This window comes from Neolamprologus brichardi, chromosome 14, assembly GCF_056152115.1.
Source record: "Neolamprologus brichardi isolate AB-2024 chromosome 14, ASM5615211v1, whole genome shotgun sequence".
In the NCBI taxonomy this organism is placed as follows: domain Eukaryota; kingdom Metazoa; phylum Chordata; class Actinopteri; order Cichliformes; family Cichlidae; genus Neolamprologus; species Neolamprologus brichardi.
Genome location: NC_142117.1, coordinates 15,576,294 through 15,595,520, shown reverse-complemented (window position 1 = coordinate 15,595,520; position 19,227 = coordinate 15,576,294). Strand labels below are relative to the sequence as shown.

Below are 19,227 nucleotides of genomic sequence, written 5' to 3'. Positions count from 1 at the left end.
ACGCCAGTGGACGGAGCAGCGAGTCAAATTCCTCCGGGGAGAGCGAGTCCTCAGCAGGAAGCTTCTTCAGCAGGATGAGATACTGCAAGAAAACCAGATAAGATCAGTGTTTCTGGCTAAAGGGTTGCCACGGTGATCCTCCAAATTTGCTGCTCCCTACCATGTTGAGGTGCAGGGCTTTACTGAAGTCCATCTGCTCCACCAGCAGCAGCAGCTTGCGCCGCACTTCCTGGGGTTTGAAAAGCAGGCCGTGGACGGGCTGGACCGAGCCGCACTCGCACAGGAACTCCAACACTGCGAGGAGAGCCAGGTCCTGCTGTGCCAGATGATCTTCTGATAGAAGGCTTTTCGCACCTGCAAGGTAGCGAGCAATGTGTATGAAACGTGCTAATTTTTTACTTAGCTGTCTGTGTTTTTAAGAAAGGAACAAACCAGGAAAGGACCCGACATACCTGGGCCGCAGGAAGTGTCAGTGTTGTCTCCTTTGGGCCTGTGGTTCCCGTTGGTGCTGCTCTGGGGCTCTTCACCATCATCAAATAAGTCAACATCATGGCCTTGCTGAGTTCTGGTCATTTCCCACTCATCATCCATGGGGTCATCCTCATCCATGACAGTGACTCTCCTGGCAGCAGTGCTTATCTAAAGGGAAAAAGAAGGGAGCTTGATTTCACAAGCCTGCTTTTCACATTAAGGTTTATCCTTTTGTATCTTTTAAATCTGTGACACGCTCTTTCTGTCGCTTACCAACATTTTGCAGATTTCCGCCAGCTCGCTGAGGAGGCTGGCTGGCAGAATCATTATAAAGAAACCAGAGGAGGTGGGACAAATATTTTCCTGCAGAATGATCACAAAAGTAGTTAAAATCCACTGTCAATGCCTGACTTCGACTTTAAGAGACATGGTTGTTTTTCTAGAAGAAAAGCTTTGTCACCTTGTTTTTTCTGCTGGCAGACTGTGTGCAAAGCTTCATAACAGACCTCAGGGTGCCCATGGTCCCTTCCTCTGTCATTTTTACTTTCACCCCTGAAACAAACCCGCTGAAGTCCTGGGCGAGGGCCTATGAGCAAGAACAGCCCGAAACTTTAAATCTGGGGCTCATATTTCATTTCAACTTTCAATATGACAAACAAGGGTTCTCAGCCAGGCAGGAATCAGATTTTATGACTTTAGATAACTGATTACCTTTGCTTTACCGAAGAGCTGCGATCGGCAGGCCTCCTCCTCAGTCAGAAATCCAGTGGAGACGTAAGCTGCCAAAACAGCGGTCAGCTGACTGAAACAACGCACCAGACACTCTGGAGGAGTGGACTGAGACTGTCGAGGGTCCAAAACAATAGATGTCATTGTTTACCATAAAAAAAACATTCATACGCGCGCACACACCCGACTTTAACTCACTTCAGGAGAGAAGCAGTTGAGTAAATTGTCAGCCACGCAGAGCAGGGACTGCTCCAACTTGTTTCTGAGGCCGGGGACAGCAGCAAACCGGCTGTCGGCCGACGCCGTCCTCGCCGACTGGTCAAATCTGCGGACTTCTGACGGCAACGTGTTGAAGCTGAACTGCTGGTACAGTCTCTCAATCTGTTCCAGGTTGTCTTTGGCATCAGAGGGTATTTGCTCTTGAGAAAAGACACTTTGAAGAGAAAAGAGTTGCAAAGAGGGTTAGTTTAATTCCCAAATCTCAAAGCAATACCTACAGAGAGGGCAGAGAGAGATGCAGTGCAGAAACTGGCTGTATATTACAGGTTACGGCTAGAAATTGTATATATTAATAAAAGAGGTTGAAAAATGAAAGAATTCCCCTCACCTTTCTATGCCATGAGTACCCAGCAGAAACTTTAGGCCGACTCTGGCGTCCTTCATAGTAAGAGAGACCAAGATGTTCGCTATAAGATTGTGAGGAAAGTCTCTGCAATTAAAAGAGAAGTTTAGGTTTTATCTTAAATACAAATGCAATAATACAAGATAAACTTTATTCTAGGAAAAAATCCAGAAACAAAGGAAAAATATGAAGTAAGGTTCAATTTTCTGAGATTTGGAGTTTGTGCAAACAGAAAAAGAATCCTATAAACAACACTTTTTTAACTGGAACATCTTATCTTTTGAATATAAAAGCACCTTCTACAAATATTAACATCAGTGTATAACCTGCCAACCTGCAAATGATGGGGTGAGGTCTGGAGCTGTCCTCCATCTCATCACTCTGGTCGCTCATCAGCATCCAAGCTATGAAGCTCTCCTTCATATTAGGTGATGTGGCTCCTTCTGTGGCCCCTGCAAAGTCCCAGCCTGATGCTGAGATGAGACTTTTTGGGACCGGACACTTTAGCAGGGCCTGGGCAAGACAGAGTGCAGCACTCCTGCGTACGAGGAATCGAATCACATTAGTACCTTTTGTGTAATTAAAGAAAACTACTGTTGCAATGAAAAAAGAGAGAAACTCACTTGGACGGTTTGCATACAGATCCAGATAAAAGCTTCCAAAAGTCTCTGTCCACATTAATCAGTCCTCCCTGGATGATGGAGGCCAGCAGGTCCAGGCTGAGGGACTCTGTCGGGGACGAGCTGACCCCACGCACTGCCAGGCCCCATACCTTAACCCAGAGCCTTCCCAGCTCCGTCCTGTAGACCTGGGCTCTCTCTGGGTAGCGAGCCTGGCACCGGGCCACCTCCCTCAGACAGCGCAGCACATACACACCCCTCTCTCCCCTCCGCTGCTCTGCCAGGAGCTGGTGCAACACTGACAGCAGTGAGACCAGCTCGCGTCCAGGCACCATGTATGGGTACTTAGAGGTAAGCGCTGTGGTGATTTGCAGCCTGAGAGGGGAAATAAAAGACGGGAATGTCTTTATGTGACGCTGATAGCACAGCAGTCCTCTGTGTCTCAAGGCAGAGTTGATGCCCCATAAAATAAAAAGCAATAACACTGATTTAAAAGTCACTCTACCCAGTAATCATCTTTATTTAACTTGAAAATGTGTTTATATTATTTGTGCTGTGATTATCATACCACGGTATGACATCAAAGTCACTGTGCTGAGGCTGCAGATGCTCACGGAGGACCTCCCAGCCCATTTCGATACGCCGGCGCTTGCTGGCAGCTCCGTGGGTGGGACTGCCCATCTGTGTGGCTCTGATGGAGGCCTGGGTGACATCCACGATGTGGGTGTCACTGTCATCATTAAACAGCTACAGCAAAGAAACGTAAGAGCGTTTAAAGGATTAAATGCGTCCAGACACCCTCCTCTAATGAGCTTCCTCGCCGCACTTTTGAGCGAAGCTGAACCTTGATGCGCTCGGTGCATACATGACGTTCCAGCTTTCTTACCTGGTGACAGATGTCAGCCGTAAGCTCAATGAGATTGTCTTTGACGGCTATGTGTCTGGTCCCTGTGACGTACTTCCCTCTGCTGCCTATGTGACCAATCTCCCTGACCAACGCGTTGTAGAGGTTGTACAGCAGACTCCGCCACTTGGACCAGTCCTCAGCATGTGCACCTGCAGTATGAGTGAGAGCAGCCACCAGCTATTGGTTATTTATTTAAGGATATTCAAATATTTATGTTCATGACGTTTAAATAATTACTGCCAACAAATGAACGCAAACCTTGAGTTCAGCCACAGCTTTGCAAAAGTTTATATTTTTGATGTTTGCACCAGTGAAATTTGAAAGATTTGCGCACTGCGATTAAATTTAAATTAAACTTTTTTGGTTTCTTTTACTGGTTTCTATCTAACATTTATACACACTCACACACCAATGAATGCATCAGTCTGGAATGCATCAGGAACAACCCGAGATTCAGTATCTTGCCCAGAAAGAAGGTTGGAAGTGGGAGCAGACAGGGATCGAACAACCAACCTTCCAGTCCGCTCTACCTCCTTAGCCCCCCAAATGCAAACTGAGCATCAGAATGAGGAAGATGATTTAATTACTTTGAATGTACCATGCTTGTTGTTGCAAGACATGCTGGTCTGAGTGTTTTAGAAACTGCTGATCTGCTGGGATTTTCCTACATAATCATGTCTGCAGTTTACAGAAAATGATCCAAAAAAGAGGAAATGTCCAGCGAGCGACAGTGGTCTAAGCGAAAATGCTTTTGTGATGTCAGAGATTAGAGGAGAAAGGTTATATTGCTGTAAGAGATAGGAAACTCAAATATGCCCTTCTTAAAACAAAGTAGTGGATGGTCTTAATCAAGGTGAAGAAGAGCATCTCAAAATGTGCAAGACATCAAACCTTAAAGCAGATGGGCTACGGCAGCAGAAGACGAACCAGAAAGGAAGGTGTACCTAACAAAGTGTTTGGTGAGTGTAGATCCAGCGATAAAGCCTGACCTCCGACCACTATTAACCACAAACGCTGGAAACCAACATTTAAAATGAAGTTTTTAAAAGAAGAACCTGTATCCTGTGTCTTGGCTCCTTTGGGGTGGTGGACACAAATCTGTAGGTTGAAGAACTCCACAATCTCCTCTTTGAGAGCTGGACTGGGCCTCATGTCTGCCCAGACGTACAGTATGGAAGGCAGAAGCTCCTCTCCCAGTCGACACAGCCTCATCCTACAATTCATAGCTGCAGATCTCAAGAAGATGTTCAGAGCTGAGACGAGGTGCTCCAAAACAGCCAAGTGTTTCTCCTGCCTGATACGATTGATACAAAGGATGCATAGTGTTTAAATTTAGCGACTAATACCGGAACATTTATGCAACGTAAATCTAAAACAGTGTTAAAAGTCTTCACCTGACATTAAGCAGTGCTTTGGAGAAAAAGCTGAACAGCGTGTCATTGAATCCATCGGTCTGCATGCAGCAGCCCTGCACCACCGTGTGGATCACTCTGCTCACCAAAACGCGGTTGATGGGTCTGGACGAGGAGTTGAACAAACCACAGTACAAGTCCAAAAGATCTAAGGATCAAGAATAAACACAGATCCATCAGTTCTTACTTTTCTCTGCTTCCTGATGTTTGGAAAATAAAACTCCAAATAGCCCACTGACCTTGCCACTGCTGTGGAGTGATGTCACACCAGTACTTGCGGACAGAGAGGATGTCCTTTACAAGGAGGCTGCTATAATCTTCTCCATAGGCTGAACAGCAGTACGAACTCTGCAGAACCTCCAGCACATGTTTCAGCAGCTCACTGCACTTCAGACGAGGCCCGCCTGGAGGAAGAAGAGGACACTCTTAACTGCAGTCCCCACAGTTCATTCAATATGTTTTCTACTGTGTCTGATGAATTAATGAAAGATACTTATAAATATAAAGATATATGAATGTTCCCTAATTTATTACGACATACATTCACCCAAAATTGAAACATATTGCAACCTGCTCCTGCTCTTACGTTTGTTAGCACAGCGAATGAAGTATTTGATCAGGCTGCATATTTCAGCCATCTTCTTCTGCCGCGTGGCCAGCGTGGTTGCTGTGACGTTGGATTTGCTTGATTGCATGCTTTCCGTCTCCTTTTGGACATAGCGCTGCAGAAACCTGATGCAATAAAATGCCAAGCAGAATAAAGAGCGTTCATTTATTGAAGCCACTTGTTCTGATACATGTGCTAACTTTAGCTAAAATCATTTATGAGTTACGAGCATGTTGCAGAATATGAAATAAGAACAAATACTTATTTAAGAACTTTTCAAAAGATGCAAAAAGGCAGAAAATAGTACCTTCTCTGGAAACACCTTATAGATATATACATTTTGTATTTATATGGTTGCAAATACTCTGAGGCAGGTTACCTGAAAACAGCATCCCATGTGAGTTGCTTGGAAGGTTTTGCTTTAGCTGATGAGTTACGATCCAGTTCTTGCACAATCTCTGGAGATCGGAGGAGCCGTCTGAAGCGCTCAGCTTCTTTCTGATAATAAAAACGAGATGAAATAAAAAGCATTTACACCGCACTGATTAAAACCATTTCAGGTTTATTTAATTATGGATAATTCCCCACAAAATTCACTTCAAAGCTCTTTATACTGTAAGTTAAAGACCCAACGGTATTGGAGAAAACCCCAACAATCAAGCGACCCAATACGAAAAGGCACTTAGCGATAAGAAAAACCCCCATTTTAACAGGAAGAACCAGGATTTGATTTTCTGTTCAATAAATACATATAATGTGTCACAACTGAGAACTTGTGGGGCTATACAGACTATTAACATACCAAGATGACTGGCAGATCTTATTTTGTTTTTGTTGCTACTCGTGCCAGGAAAGTAAATAAACCTTTATTTAAAAAAATAACTGATTTTAGAGTCTTTCAGCTATTCATCGCACTGCCTTTGTACACTTATAAAGTGCAAAATTGATGCAGTGCAAGCCACAGGCAAATTGCATCTTATTTGCAAGTGGGCAGGACAGATGCTGATGCTCAGCAGATGTATAAGCAGTGCAATCTGAGCTTCTGACTGAGCTCTTCTTACTGTACGGTAAGAAGAGCCCTGATTTGAAGGTAGTAACTAAAAGAAGTGAATTAAAGAATAACTGTGGTAGTTACTGGTGTTGGGCTGCTTTGCCATGATAACTGGACAACAGTGTTAGTTAGCATCCTCTGTTATTTTAAAATATGCTAAATAGGGAGTTGTTTAACCTATTTAAAGTACATTGAATCGCCTATGAATTCATTTATTTGGACAACTGATAGGCAGTAGTTCGTCTTTTTCACCTTCCTCTCTGTAGCTTTGTCATTCTCGAGAGCTCTGCAGCAGGCCAGGAGATCATGAAGAACCAGGCTCATTGTGCCTCACCGTATGTACACACTGGAGGGACAGGATGTTGACAAAAGTTATTCATCCGCTTTATACCTACACTATTATTACTTAGTAGACAGTGTAGATTTCTACCATTCGATCCACACTTTAGTCACTGCTCATGCAAACTACTTTAGCAGCACGACACTGGCAGATTAAGCTTTTAACTTCATTCACAAACGTCCATTCAAACACCTGCACTGTTCACTGACCTCAGATGACTGCAGCGATTGCAGTTACGGAGTTGTCACACGCGCAGGTGCAGATGTTAGCTGAGGTAAGGCACACAGCTACTGTACCTGCCATAACAACTTTGCCATCTTGTAGAGCCACACGCACGCACACGTAACCCACGCATAAAATATTCCCGCCCCAGCAGCAAGGCTCAGCTCCTCACATCACTTCCTTCTCATACCTGGTATTGAGTGAGTCCATTCACTTTTCTATCAGCATGAAAATAAACCTAATGTTTTTAATAGGTATGGTGTTATTGCAGTGGTATACGACCTGCTGAAGTCACGTTCAACCTATAAATTGAAGTATATATATGTAAAAAACTATAGAATGTTATCCAGATAGATTTTTTCTATTTGGACTACAACTACCACAATTCTAATCAATAGCTTGGTCTTTGTACTTCCGGGTTATACGTGCTTGAGTTCCCCGCCTTTTGAGTATAGAAGCAGTATTGTGAAGACGTCGCCTTCACAATAATATCACTGACGTGGTTTCATTTCAGTCAGTTTTTGAGCTTCTCGGAGACTTTTTCTGAACATGGAGTTTCCTGTTCACATTTGAGGCCGCTTTTACCAACAATTAGTCGGTCATGTTGCTACCGTCTGATGTCGCTCGGCTTGTTTTGGGTAAGTCTGGTCGTCCATAGCAGACGAGTAGCTGTGGGGTTAGCCAGCAATGACAGTCGAGTGTAAATGGGTGGCTTCAGCCTCACAGCCTTAACGGTTGATTGGGCTGCAGTTGGAGGGTAACTGTTACTGCTGACTGAGGTGCTACTAATGTCTTTCCGCTAGGGTACCTCCAAGAAGAGGGACTGTCAGCTACAAGCCAAGCTTTCATTCACGAGAGCCCCAACCTGAAAGAGTATGCCGAGCACACCACAGGAGATGGGACTATTCCTGCTTGCGTTTTTGTAAGTGTGCCTTCCTCCCTCTTGTAAGCCGCCTCCACGGCCTGAACTGTCATGATGGCAGCTGACTGCATGTTTAATCTTTCCTCACACAGTCCATCTTTGGGAAGAGCCTGACAACCATTTTAAATGAGTATGTAGCTGCTAAAACAAAAGGTAAGCCATTCAGAGGATGTCTTTAGTGTTTTATGACCGATTATTGTTCATATGTCATGGTTTTGTTGCTGATGATTATTCATATTTTCAACAGAGTCTTGTCATGAGGTTCCCGTCATGATGACTTCATTGTGGAAAAAGCTGGATTTCACACTCAACCAGATTAAGTAATGAGCTTCACTAATAATTGTGTGATAGCATAGGATGCATGGGGCTGATTTTGAAAAATGATTTCTTATTGTTTTCTATTGTTGATTGGTATGTTGTTGTGAGACGAAGGATAAACATCTGCTGCTGTGTTTCTGAATGCTAAAACTTGGTGAAGTGAATCAATATGTGAATATTTTTCTGCATCTTTCCTTAGGTCATTGCAGAATTCCCCTGCTATATCAGCATGTCAGAGAAGTAAGTTTGTCAGGTTGTTTGTTTTGATGTAATGGGCTAATACATGGTGATGTAGCTGAAAGCATCAGGTTTAATGCATTGATGCATTGATGCAGAAATATACCTATAAGGTAGGAACAGAAACTGTTTGAAAAGGGACTTCCCTAATCATGAGCTTATTGTGATTATAGTTGCCTGTTCCTAAAACCCCAGGAATTGGCATGTTACCCAAATAACTTCTGAATAAAAACATTGTCTATACATCAAATTGGGAAATTGGCACCATGATTACTTACAGTTGTCAAACAGTGCCTCAGCATTCAGGTTTTATATGTAACCTATTTACTTATCAGCCTCTGTGTGTTGCAGCACGTTCACGTGTTGGATTGGCAAACATGGCTAGACAGCGGGTCCTTGCCGTGGCTTCTGCGGGTGCTGTTGTCTGTTCATCGGTTTCTGAGACGAGCACCATCATCAGCCCAGCGCACACCTCCCACAGCATGCTTGCCCACTCCACCCCAGTGTGCTACAGTGGTCCGAACAGCAGACCAGCTTCTGGCAGTGGCACAAGCCAGCATATTCATGACAGCAGCCGATTAATGACTACACCCAGTCAGTAATATAACACACAACTGAGTACAAATGCTAAAGTAAAGTAATGCTAAGATCACAGCTTTTTAAGGAGATAGCAGTGCTCTATGAGCTCATTATTCATTTAATGCACACATACTAAGTCATAAAATGTAGTTTTTAATAATAAATATTCAAACTTATTCATTACAGGGGATTCACCCATGCAGATCATTGTTTCAGAGCATCGGCTAAATCCAGGCCCAATGTCTCCTGGTCGAAGGAAATGGTAAGAATAGTTGTTATTGCTTTACTATAGGTGTTATTACATAAACATCTGTCCAGAGTGCTAAAGACAGACTAATCTAAAGTGGATGGAAAAATTAGCTTTCGTTGTACACAAATTGTGCATGGACATTGCTGTTACAATGACTTCACAGTATCACTGAATTAACCTTTCACATTGCAGAAAATGTGACTAATGATTGCAGAAACAACAAACATGTACTTGGTGTGTTGCATAATCCAGAATGTTAGTTATTCAGTAGCTTTTCTTGCTAAGGGTTTGTCAAACTTCACAGGGTGTTCACTGTAAAATGACAGTTGTGATCTTGAGCACGAAAACAAATGCATCAGGTAGGGATTGTGAGCAAGTTTGATTCATTTCTGACCAATCTAGGAGTAGTGATTCTTCTGAACTGTGGATGGAGAGGACATCAGATGCCATGTCATAAGCTAATTGGTCCTTTGGCTGGTTGAGCTAAAAAAAATGCTGATTGTAGTTAATTTCACATGACATTAATCAGTCACAAGGCTGTGTCACTGCTTATTCTAAATGACTCAATATCAGTATGTTGTTCCTTAATCTGCGCACACACTGGAAGCAATCCTCAGTGATATAGCCATAATCAGAGACCATAGAAAGTGATATTTGGTGACTTCAAGTGACTGAGACGAAAAGAACATGCTGGTGACGCAAAGTCAACCTGGAATATTGTCTGTGCTGGGTCACCCCAACTTTATTGATTAATTCGATCTTCAGCATGTGATATTTCTGTTTGACTTTATTGTGCTGTTATTGTTATTCCCATGGTTTGTTTAAAATGTTTTTCTGTTGTCTTCAGGGACACCCCCAGGAAGAGAAGTGGTGCTCCGAGTGGCTCCAGTGCCCCTAGCAGATCTGCTACAGCTGCTGGCAGCAGCAGTGCAGAACCCCAACCTGAAGAGGCTGTTGATGAAAACTTCCCTGTAAGTATGTCAGTAATGCTATGTTTCCTAATCGCAGAGAAAAGTTAAAGACTAGTTAAAGATCAGACACCAGCGAGGGAGGATAAGAAGGACAGACGCAACAACATTGTCATCCCTTATGTAGCCGGTGTGTCAGAAAAACTCAGGAGGGTTTTCTCCAAGCATGACATCCCGGTGCATTTCAGACCTAGCAACACGCTCAGACAAAAACTGGTTCACCCGAAAGACAAAACGCCAAAACACAGACTTAACAATGTGGTGTATGCCGTACAGTGCAGCGAGGAATGCCCAGACCTCTACATTGGAGAGACCAAACAGCCACTTCACAAGCGCATGGCACAACACAGAAGAGCCACCTCCACAGGACAAGACTCAGCTGTCCATCTGCATCTTAAGGATAAAGGTCACTCTTTCGAGGATGCCAATGTTCACATTTTGGACAGAGAGGACAGATGGTTTGAAAGAGGAGTGAAAGAAGCCATCTATGTCCACTGTGAGCGACCATCTTTGAACAGAGGCGGTGGTTTACGACACCAACTCTCTGCCATCTATAATCCAGTTTTGAGATCCCTTCCCAGACGCCTTAACGCCCACTCACATCCTGGGCCATCTGACCTCAGGAATTCGCATGATAAGGTGGGGCCAGGTTTCACAATAAAGTCACCCGAAACTCTGGCTGATTGGGACCCACACCCAGTTTCACACCTTGGCTCAGGTGATTAGAGGATCATCAGGGGGTCCTTTTGTCCCTCTGTGGGGGGATACTCCCACTAGGTTTATATCTGGGACTCCCCACCATTTGACCTTAGAACTGAAGAAGCTTCTCGGATGAGAGGTGAAACGTCTTCAAGTAACTTAAAGAAGTCCAGATGCTTTTCTTTGCAAGCTCCTTTGACTACGATGACCTGGATGACTGAGAACCTTCACAGACAAAGACTACACTTCAGTCACATATTAACAAATCCACTGACATAGTTGTTTAAAACCTTGTTGATCTGCTGAATGGTCATATGTCACTCTGTGTCTCTAGATACAAAGAAAAATTACTTTATTGCATCAGAAATGACATGCTCTCTGTTTCATCTCACTCTTTACAGCAGCTTGTGATACAAAACGCACGTGACAAGATACTGGGTGACAGGTCATTACAAGAGAAACTTGCTGAAAACATCAACAAAATCCTTGCAAAGTAAGAAACGCAATAGGACTCTTCATTTTGTTTGCACTTGGATGTATTGTGCACAGTTTTTGATAATGATTGTACTGTTTCCTACTCTGTTTCATCACTACTATCAGTGAGCCAATGCCCCAAACATCAAAGGGTTCTTCAAGTACAGTGGAAACAGACCAGTCTATAGATGAAATACTAGGATTACAGGTGATTTTTTTTTTTTTCTTAACATTTTGCTTGTAGTGTTTTCACTTTTTCTGTGTAATTTATTATTATTTACTCACATATACAGGGGGAAATTCATATGAGTGACGACGCCATCCATGACATTTTGGAGCAAACTGAGTCCGACCCAGCTTTTCAGGCTCTCTTTGACCTCTTTGACTGCAGTAACTATGACCTCATTTACTTTAATGTGTTTTCCTTTAAATAATGGTTCGCAACTGTCTGTAACAGTTTAACTAAAGAACTTTTTGTAAGACTTTTTATAAATTGATGTTTGCAGATAAAACTAAATTCGCAGATGGAGAAGCAGGAGATGGCGATACGAGCAGTAGTCCAGAAGAGACCGACACTGCTGGAACTACATCTGCAATCAGACTCCTTCAAAATATTGATACAGGTAGTCTGTCATAATCTAAACGTCGAAAAGGCAGCATAAATGTCTACAGGAAGTCTGGAAGGGGCTTAGAGGTGTAAGGCTGTAGCTTCTTGAGCTTCTAACAGTTGGTAAACTTTTTAAAAAAAGTCAAAAATTGAAAAGTACCTATAATTATTCCTAATTTAAGAACTGAAATGAACTGCAGGAAAATACTAGCCATGACGAAGAGGTGGAGTGCACTTTCAGACAATCTCTCCTGCAAGACATTCATGGTGTTGTTCACAGTAGTGTTGAGAATTGTGGGGAAAAAGAGAGTGGTTGACAGCTGGTTACAGGAACATCCCTGCCACTTGGACTTCATAAAACCTGGAAGCATCAATTATGAAATTATAATAAAAATCCAAACATTTCTCCAAGTTTAAATAACCTTCTGTGAGAGGTCAAGCAGGTTATCATTTCTGCTAACAATAGAGACAAATGAATAATTGAACTCTGCTTCTATTTTCAGGTGCCACACACAGTGATTCACCTGCTTCAGATACAACACCAATGAAGACGAAACCTGGGCAAGAGCGAAAGACAAGAAAGTCCGCTCCTCCAACACTGTTAAAAAAAACAGTTCTTGGTCCCAGTGGCAGATCATCCAGGATTGAAAACAGTTCAGCCAGACTGATAGTGAGTCAAGGGGATCCCCGAGGTGTCTCAAGTGCTCCAACAAACTCAAACAGAAAAGAAAAAGATCCACTTTTCACTAACACTGTCAGTGAAACACCAATGGATATTGATGAACCACTGAATACACCTCCCCCTCCTCCTTTGGACAGTTTGGCCACTCAGGAGCCTCCCGCAAAGGACAGCACTTCTTTCTCACCTGTCTTTGGTGAATCTTCCACAGATCCTTCACCAGTGGACTCTGGTGCTTTTCCTGAGCCAGAGGAAACATCGGCCTCAAATACGAACAACCAAAAAGAACCTAAACAATCACAAGAGTTTAAAGATCAACCTGGTGCACCCGGAGCATCATCTTTGCCTCCCGAACAAGCTCAGCTGAACATCACTCCAGCGCCCCCCGCCGACCTACCTCAAATATTACTCTCAAACAGTGGAGGAGATACTCTACCAGTGTCTACTTTCTCAGTAATATCAAAATCTGTCTTAAAAACATCCTCTTCTACAGATACTACAGCTTCAGCAGCCTCACCCTCATCTGCTTTTATTGCTGCCCCATCTACTGCAACACCTGCCGCACCAACGTCTGCTTCTACCTCTGCAAGTCCAAGAGCTGCACATGCCTCATTCACAGCTGCCTCACCCGCATCCTCGTCCTCCTCCTGTGCCCTCGTTGCCCCTCCTCCTGCAGCTTCAATTGCAACAACAGCTGATCTGTTAACCACAAGCATCCCAAACACGGCTGCAACAGACTCCAGTAATGTCATGTCTTTGAAAATAATCATAAGTGATAACCAGGATGAAGGTTCTTCCAGCGACACAGCCTTAAACCAGGCAATTTCCAGCATTTCTGGAGACAAGATTCCCACCATTTACGTTTCCTCCCCAGCTAAGTCGGTGGGATGCCCTGAAACTCCAAAGGCCAACATGGATGAGGTGGCGCAGGCAGTTAGTGGATTACAAAGTTCTGAGGCATTTGCTAGTCCTCTGAGCAGCAAGGCTGGAGCAGTAACTGCATCTCCACTAACTGGAACGTCACAGGCCCAGCAGAGCTATATAATTCAACTACCCCTGGATGCAACTAACCCTGCCCTCCAAGGAGCCAGCTATTTCCTTGTAACAGAGCCCCCATCTACCGAAGCTGAAGGCAGACAGGTGGTGCTGCCTGCTGGTGTCTCAAATGGACAGTCTTTACCCACAAATCAATATGCGGTGACAACACCAACTCGCTCTACAAGTTACTCCACTGGTAAGAGACAAGGCTGCAAAACTGAGTCCCACAAACATTACATCGATAAGTGAATGTAAGGTAGTAAGCAATGTGCAGTGTGTATAACAACATACTTTCCCACATTATTGCACTAATTACAGTCCAAAATATTGAAAGTAAAGTTCTTTTGGTAGAAAATTGTAGGGACACTGTGGTTAAGCAATTCCTTTTTTTTTTTTTTTTTTTTTTTGAGTTATTAATGGCAACAAGGCATGTCTCCATGTTTAATCTTTTTCCTTCACTTTCAATAACTTTCTCAGTATCATAATTATCAAACTATCACATCTGTGCTCCTGTTTGAAGGGTCAGCACTCGTCCTGCCATCACCCGTGAAGCCCATGATGCTTCCTGTTTCTGTTGTAGGACCGAATCCTGTGGGTAAAGTGCAGATGGTGTCTAATCAAGTAAGATCATTTTATTGTTAGTCGGAGCATGTGGTTTGCGGTTAAAAGCATTTCCTTTCTTACCATTTTAACCAGAATGATGGAGTGAGAAAAGCTTTATTTCTTTATTAAATGAGACACTTTCAGACCAAATTGGCTGCTAAGTAAACAAAACTGTTCAAACTTTGCCACTCTCAGGTCAATGTGTTAACTTTATTTTGTGTGCAATGCAAACTGGTAAATAAAATGTATTATACATTGTATTTCAAAAGGACAAACATACTCTTTAACCTTTACATACTGTTCATATTCTATGCTAGTATGGCTTGGGTCAGTTTTGACCCAGTCAAGTCTCTGTTCAATTTTGAATTGGAGATCTGTTTGATTATTGTTTATCCAAGACTTTCTGTAAGTAAGACATTCTGCTTCTACAAGGAGCCCCAATTGACTTCATATGTAAACCACATTAACCCATTCATTGTTACATTTACAGCTTGTTGCCATACAGAATCCTGTATCAGTAGAGCAGACAGAAACTGTCCCGTCCAAAACTCCCACCGTCGCAAGCAAACAACCTGTAGCTGGTAAGTTAGAGGTTAACCTGCTTCTCCATGATGAAGATGTATACTGGCTAAAAATTATATGGTATCCTTTTTTGAATGCATCTTTGCTCAGCATAATGTTTTAATTTCACGGCCTCATTTCTAAATTCCAGGCACTGAGAAAAATCTGGGCAGTCAAGTGGTTCAACCTGTATCAGCTGGAAACACAGACCAGCAGGATGCAGAAAAAGGTGCCAGTCACAGGAGAATTTTATGTTTTGACTCTTCTGCAGACGTTCAACCACAAACTGCTAAAACGACTACAACCAGCACAGCCATGACTGCAACTACATCCCCATCACCATCTATCCAGCAGACTGAGAAAACTAATGCAGAGTTGGTTGTTCGAATAAGACCTACTATCCTGGGTGGCAACAAACCCAAGAGGAGGGTAGAAACTGTCAGATGTTTAGCAAGTCCGCAGGCTGGAGTAAGCTTAGTGAAGGAGCCCTTTTCTTTACAACAGTACCAGAAAGATTCTGCTAAAAAGAGTTCTCGCAAGCAGGATCATAACACCCACAAGCAGGAGTCTCAAAGTGCCAGTACCAGCAGTGCTGATGCTTCAAAGGTTGAGGCTGGAAAAAAGTCAGAATCAGAAAAAAGATCAAAATCTGTTGAGAGGAAATGCAGTCAGGATGCACATAAAGATAACTCAAAACATAAGGATTCGTATAACTCCAGGTCAGAGTCTGATTCTGCGCTAAAATCAGGAAGTAGGAAGGACAAAGAGGAAAGCAGCAGGAAAGAATCTGCAGAGAAGGTGCCTTTGAAACCACGTGAGGGACGTACAGAAAAGAAGACTCCCTCTCAGGAAATGCCAAATGTCACAGCTAACAAAGAGAATGAAATGAAGGGTTGCATGCAAGACCAACAACCTTCATCCTCAGCATCAAGAGACTTGAGCCCTCCAGCCGTCACTCAGCCGGCATCTCAGAGTCAGTCCAAAGTTACAAAAACACCGTCTAAAACCAGTTCTCTGGCTAAACAGGCAGCTGAGATGCTTCAGGACATTCAAGGGCTCAAATCTCCCTCGAATCCAGTCAAAGGGCTTGGTGCAAGCAGTTCAGACCTTCCTGGAACTGGCAGTAAGCAGGAAGCACCTGCTGATTGTCCCAGGACTCCTCGACAAAAGGGAAAGGTTAAAGACGTAGAGGGTACTCCAAAGCATCTAATGCCTCCCAACACCCCAGATGTACCTGGCTGCAGCCCTGCCAGTGAAGCCGGCAGTGAAAGCAGCATTAACATGGCTGCTCACACACTTATGATTCTTTCACGTGCTGCTATCGCCAGGACAGGCAGTCCACTGAAGGACAGTTTGCGTCAGGACGGGATAGGAGAAAAGTCGCCTACTAGCTCGAAGAACTCAAAGAAACGTAAACAACCTATTTCAGCATCAAGCCCACCTCCAAAGAAAGAATCAAAACGATCTCCCACCAAAAAGAAAGACCGAGTAAGTACAGCAGCATGGTTTTTGTCCAGTCTTTTTTTCCTCTTTATTTTGTATTCAACTCTTTTGTGTTTTGTTGTGTAGTGATTATCAAAGCGTATCAGTCCTTTTTACGTGTTTATTATTTATTTATGGTCTCAACAAGAACCTAATCTAATTTACTAAATAAAGTACACTTTGTTATTATGCCCAAGTACTTCATGGTCTCTTCAAAATATGCATATTTGGTACAATATACACTTGCAGTATGATGAAGATGGAATGAGGTGCTTGGGCAAATACACAGCCAGTTAACTGGGTCCTAACACCCTGGCATCCTGTGCGATTGCCGGTCTTGCTTGTTGGTAAGTAGGGCTGCCACGATTAGTCGACAGAGTCACGATTACTGATTTAATAATCGACGCGTCGTTTGAAGCTTTGTAAGATCCCAAAAGACGCAGGGATAAGTAGTAGGATTTAAGAGTGTAATAACGGACTGAAACAGAAGATGGCAGCACTGCATGTACAAGGATGCCAGCTGCCGTTAAACCCCGAAGAAGAAGCTGTGTCCCAGAATTCATAGCGCAACCTAGCTCAGTTTCCAACAATGGCGGCAGCTAGTTAGTTTTAATATTATTCTTTCTGGGTCACAAAATAAACGTTTAGCATATTTTCAGGTGAGAATGTAACTGTGTAAACCTCAAATATCTGCTCAGTTTATCAAGACACCACATATTTTCAAAAGCTCTCCGACGTTTTCGGAGACGTCTGTTACCCACTAGCTCGATAGCTAGCCGGGGGCAAGGCTCACTAGAGCCAGACCGGTTTTCAAACCCACCCCCGTCTTTCGCTACTCAGGTTAAACATATATAAGTCACTTAGATAACTTAAAAATGTTATTGTTTGGCTTTTTTTAGTATTTTATTTGTTCCTGAGTAAATCGGTTTGGCTGATATTAAAGTTATAGTTTTTACACAGCTGAATAAACATCAAGCAGACAACTGAATATCAGAAATGTGAGATGCTCAAGAATATACCTCGGTGTCCCGTTATATTTTAGATAGCAAGGAGTTTATTAAACTTCACCGAAACAATCTGCAAATTTCATTAAAATTTTATAAACTATCATCTTGTCTTTATTTTTAGTTAGCACATACCTTAAACACTTAAAGCTGTAAGATAATGATAGTTATATAAGAGCAGACGCATGCTAGTGCAATAAGCTGTACATCCAATGGATGCATGATCTGATTAGTTGACTAATCGCAAAAATAATCGGTGACTAGTCGACTATCAAAATAATCGTTTGTGGCAGCCCTATTGGTAAGCTATGTGACTGTTTTGAAAGCGTGACAAGTTTCTTGCCAAATATGAGGAACACTCAAAGAATCTTGACACTGCACATCTTTGGATCATCCAGCATTAAACTTGCCAAGCGTAAAGTACATGTTGAGTTGTTAAGAAAAGCAAAGCAAGAAAAGACAAACACATACACATGAAGGCAGATGTTTGATACCTAGTTCTGTCATAAAACTCTTATTTATTGCTTTCATTTTATTTGCAGGAAAGGAAGAAAATTATAGATTATTTCCCTGAAGACTTGGATGTGGATAAGTTCCTGTCTTCACTTCACTATGATGAATGAAACCGGACACGCCAGCAGGAAAGGACTGTCGTAACTTGTGTTACAATTCCGAAATAGAACAAGCCCTCTGATAACACAGTACATCTGGTTCCTGTTAATAACTTTGCCTGAGACATTAAAGTTGAAATGGATTTTTCAAAAAGTGTGGGAATTTTGGCAAACCCCCTTCCCTCCAGTGAAGGTGACATATCTCATGATCATGTTGCAACAGTAGCAAAGCAACCATTGCACTTTCGATTTTTTACTTTTTACTCAGTAATGAACATGAGAACATTGATTTACATTCTAACTTATGTTGTGGAACAGTTTTGATTTTGGGCACTTCGACAGAGGTGGTGTGTGTTGTTAATGGTCGACTCAAAGAATTGCCTTGGTCAATATTTGACTCCTTTGATAAATACCGACCTATTTGACACCTGACAGGTCGGTATCTAAAATTACACTTTGGAATATGTTTCTACCAGACATTTTTAAAAACACTCAAGTATAGCTCCTGTTTTTGAGTTGAGAAACATTTTGTTATTTGAAAAATAAAAAACTAGTGTAAATATAAGTTTTAGTAGAATAAACATGTATATTACTTTTTTTCAGAATCAGATGCTTTGTTGAAGCTGTTCAGATTTGTATACTTGGCTGCATTTTAATAAATCAAAGAAAATCATGTTTGTTCTTTTGTCTACATCTAAAGCCATACTTACTAAGTCTCTATAAAGACTAAAAGAACACGTTTTTTTTTTGTTCAGTGTGAATGTTGTGTGAAGGCTGGGACAACACCACAGGATGATAAGGAAATCTGGAGCTCTAGAAAGTATAAGGTTTGTCAGTGTTGTCCTTTGATGGCTGAAAATGTTGAAATCCTTCAAGGATGCTTGTGTCACATTTGAACTCTGATGTTCGTAACCTCAGGTAGCCAGACTGATTTGTAGATTCTACTGGTGCCAGTGACGTTTAGGTATACCGCGTGACTCAAGGTACATGCTAACCTATTGACCTTTCAGGCTTTGTCAGTGCTTAAAACTTTCCAAGACCATAGAAGTGTCACATATATGCGATAACATTAATATAGACCTGCAGGTTTATAGTGATAGTATAACAGTTACCACCTCCAACCCGTTTCGGCAAATCTGGCAACCTCCCATTGGACTGCTCCTCACAAGGAACGGAAATAGACCTTTACATCTATTTCACAATAAAAGTAGTCG

General features: G+C 42.5%; 2 protein-coding genes across 5 annotated transcripts in view; one reads left to right on the top strand and one right to left on the bottom strand.

Moving 5' to 3' along the window:
- atm (ATM serine/threonine kinase) overlaps nt 1-19,227 on the bottom strand; it is a 41,527-nt gene that overhangs the window by 18,379 nt on the left and 3,921 nt on the right. The window contains exons 1-19 of one of the 2 annotated variants that reach the window (XM_006799839.3): nt 6,969-7,632; nt 6,672-6,765; nt 5,748-5,866; nt 5,348-5,493; nt 5,001-5,165; nt 4,744-4,909; nt 4,405-4,643; nt 3,329-3,498; nt 3,011-3,189; nt 2,446-2,817; nt 2,157-2,360; nt 1,808-1,909; nt 1,399-1,633; nt 1,183-1,314; nt 932-1,057; nt 745-834; nt 453-639; nt 161-354; nt 3-82 (exon numbers count right to left, since the gene is read on the bottom strand). In XM_006799839.3, the coding sequence (XP_006799902.2) occupies nt 3-82; nt 161-354; nt 453-639; nt 745-834; nt 932-1,057; nt 1,183-1,314; nt 1,399-1,633; nt 1,808-1,909; nt 2,157-2,360; nt 2,446-2,817; nt 3,011-3,189; nt 3,329-3,498; nt 4,405-4,643; nt 4,744-4,909; nt 5,001-5,165; nt 5,348-5,493; nt 5,748-5,866; nt 6,672-6,743 (2,978 nt within the window). In that variant the 5' untranslated portion in view covers nt 6,744-6,765; nt 6,969-7,632. Of the gene's footprint in view, nt 1-2; nt 83-160; nt 355-452; nt 640-744; nt 835-931; nt 1,058-1,182; nt 1,315-1,398; nt 1,634-1,807; nt 1,910-2,156; nt 2,361-2,445; nt 2,818-3,010; nt 3,190-3,328; nt 3,499-4,404; nt 4,644-4,743; nt 4,910-5,000; nt 5,166-5,347; nt 5,494-5,747; nt 5,867-6,671; nt 6,766-6,968; nt 7,633-19,227 lie in introns of those variants that run through there. The other variant, XM_087850881.1, reaches the window with a different exon arrangement.
- npat (nuclear protein, ataxia-telangiectasia locus) lies at nt 7,412-18,677 on the top strand. Of its 3 annotated transcripts, none has more exons than XM_006799837.3 (17): nt 7,412-7,619; nt 7,785-7,903; nt 7,996-8,056; nt 8,151-8,223; nt 8,421-8,461; nt 8,810-9,052; nt 9,224-9,299; nt 10,135-10,258; nt 11,359-11,447; nt 11,555-11,636; nt 11,722-11,818; nt 11,935-12,051; nt 12,539-13,948; nt 14,273-14,373; nt 14,846-14,936; nt 15,068-16,404; nt 17,945-18,677. In XM_006799837.3, exons 1-17 carry the CDS (start codon nt 7,583-7,585, stop codon nt 18,023-18,025), a joined length of 4,179 nt encoding a protein of 1,392 aa, XP_006799900.2. In that variant the 5' UTR covers nt 7,412-7,582; the 3' UTR covers nt 18,026-18,677. The 3 variants fall into 3 exon arrangements, with proteins under 3 accessions (XP_006799900.2, XP_006799901.2, XP_006799899.2); XM_006799838.3 differs by having other exon boundaries at nt 11,356-11,447; nt 11,953-12,051; XM_006799836.3 differs by having other exon boundaries at nt 11,356-11,447.

Coding starts and splice junctions, on each gene's coding strand:
- npat (XM_006799836.3), top strand. CDS start 7,583: ATGTTGCTACCGTCTGATGTCGCTCGGCTTGTTTTGG. Junction 9,300..10,134: donor TCTCCTGGTCGAAGGAAATG/GTAAGAATAGTT, acceptor TGTTGTCTTCAG/GGACACCCCCAGGAAGAGAA. Junction 11,819..11,934: donor CTTTGACCTCTTTGACTGCA/GTAACTATGACC, acceptor TGATGTTTGCAG/ATAAAACTAAATTCGCAGAT.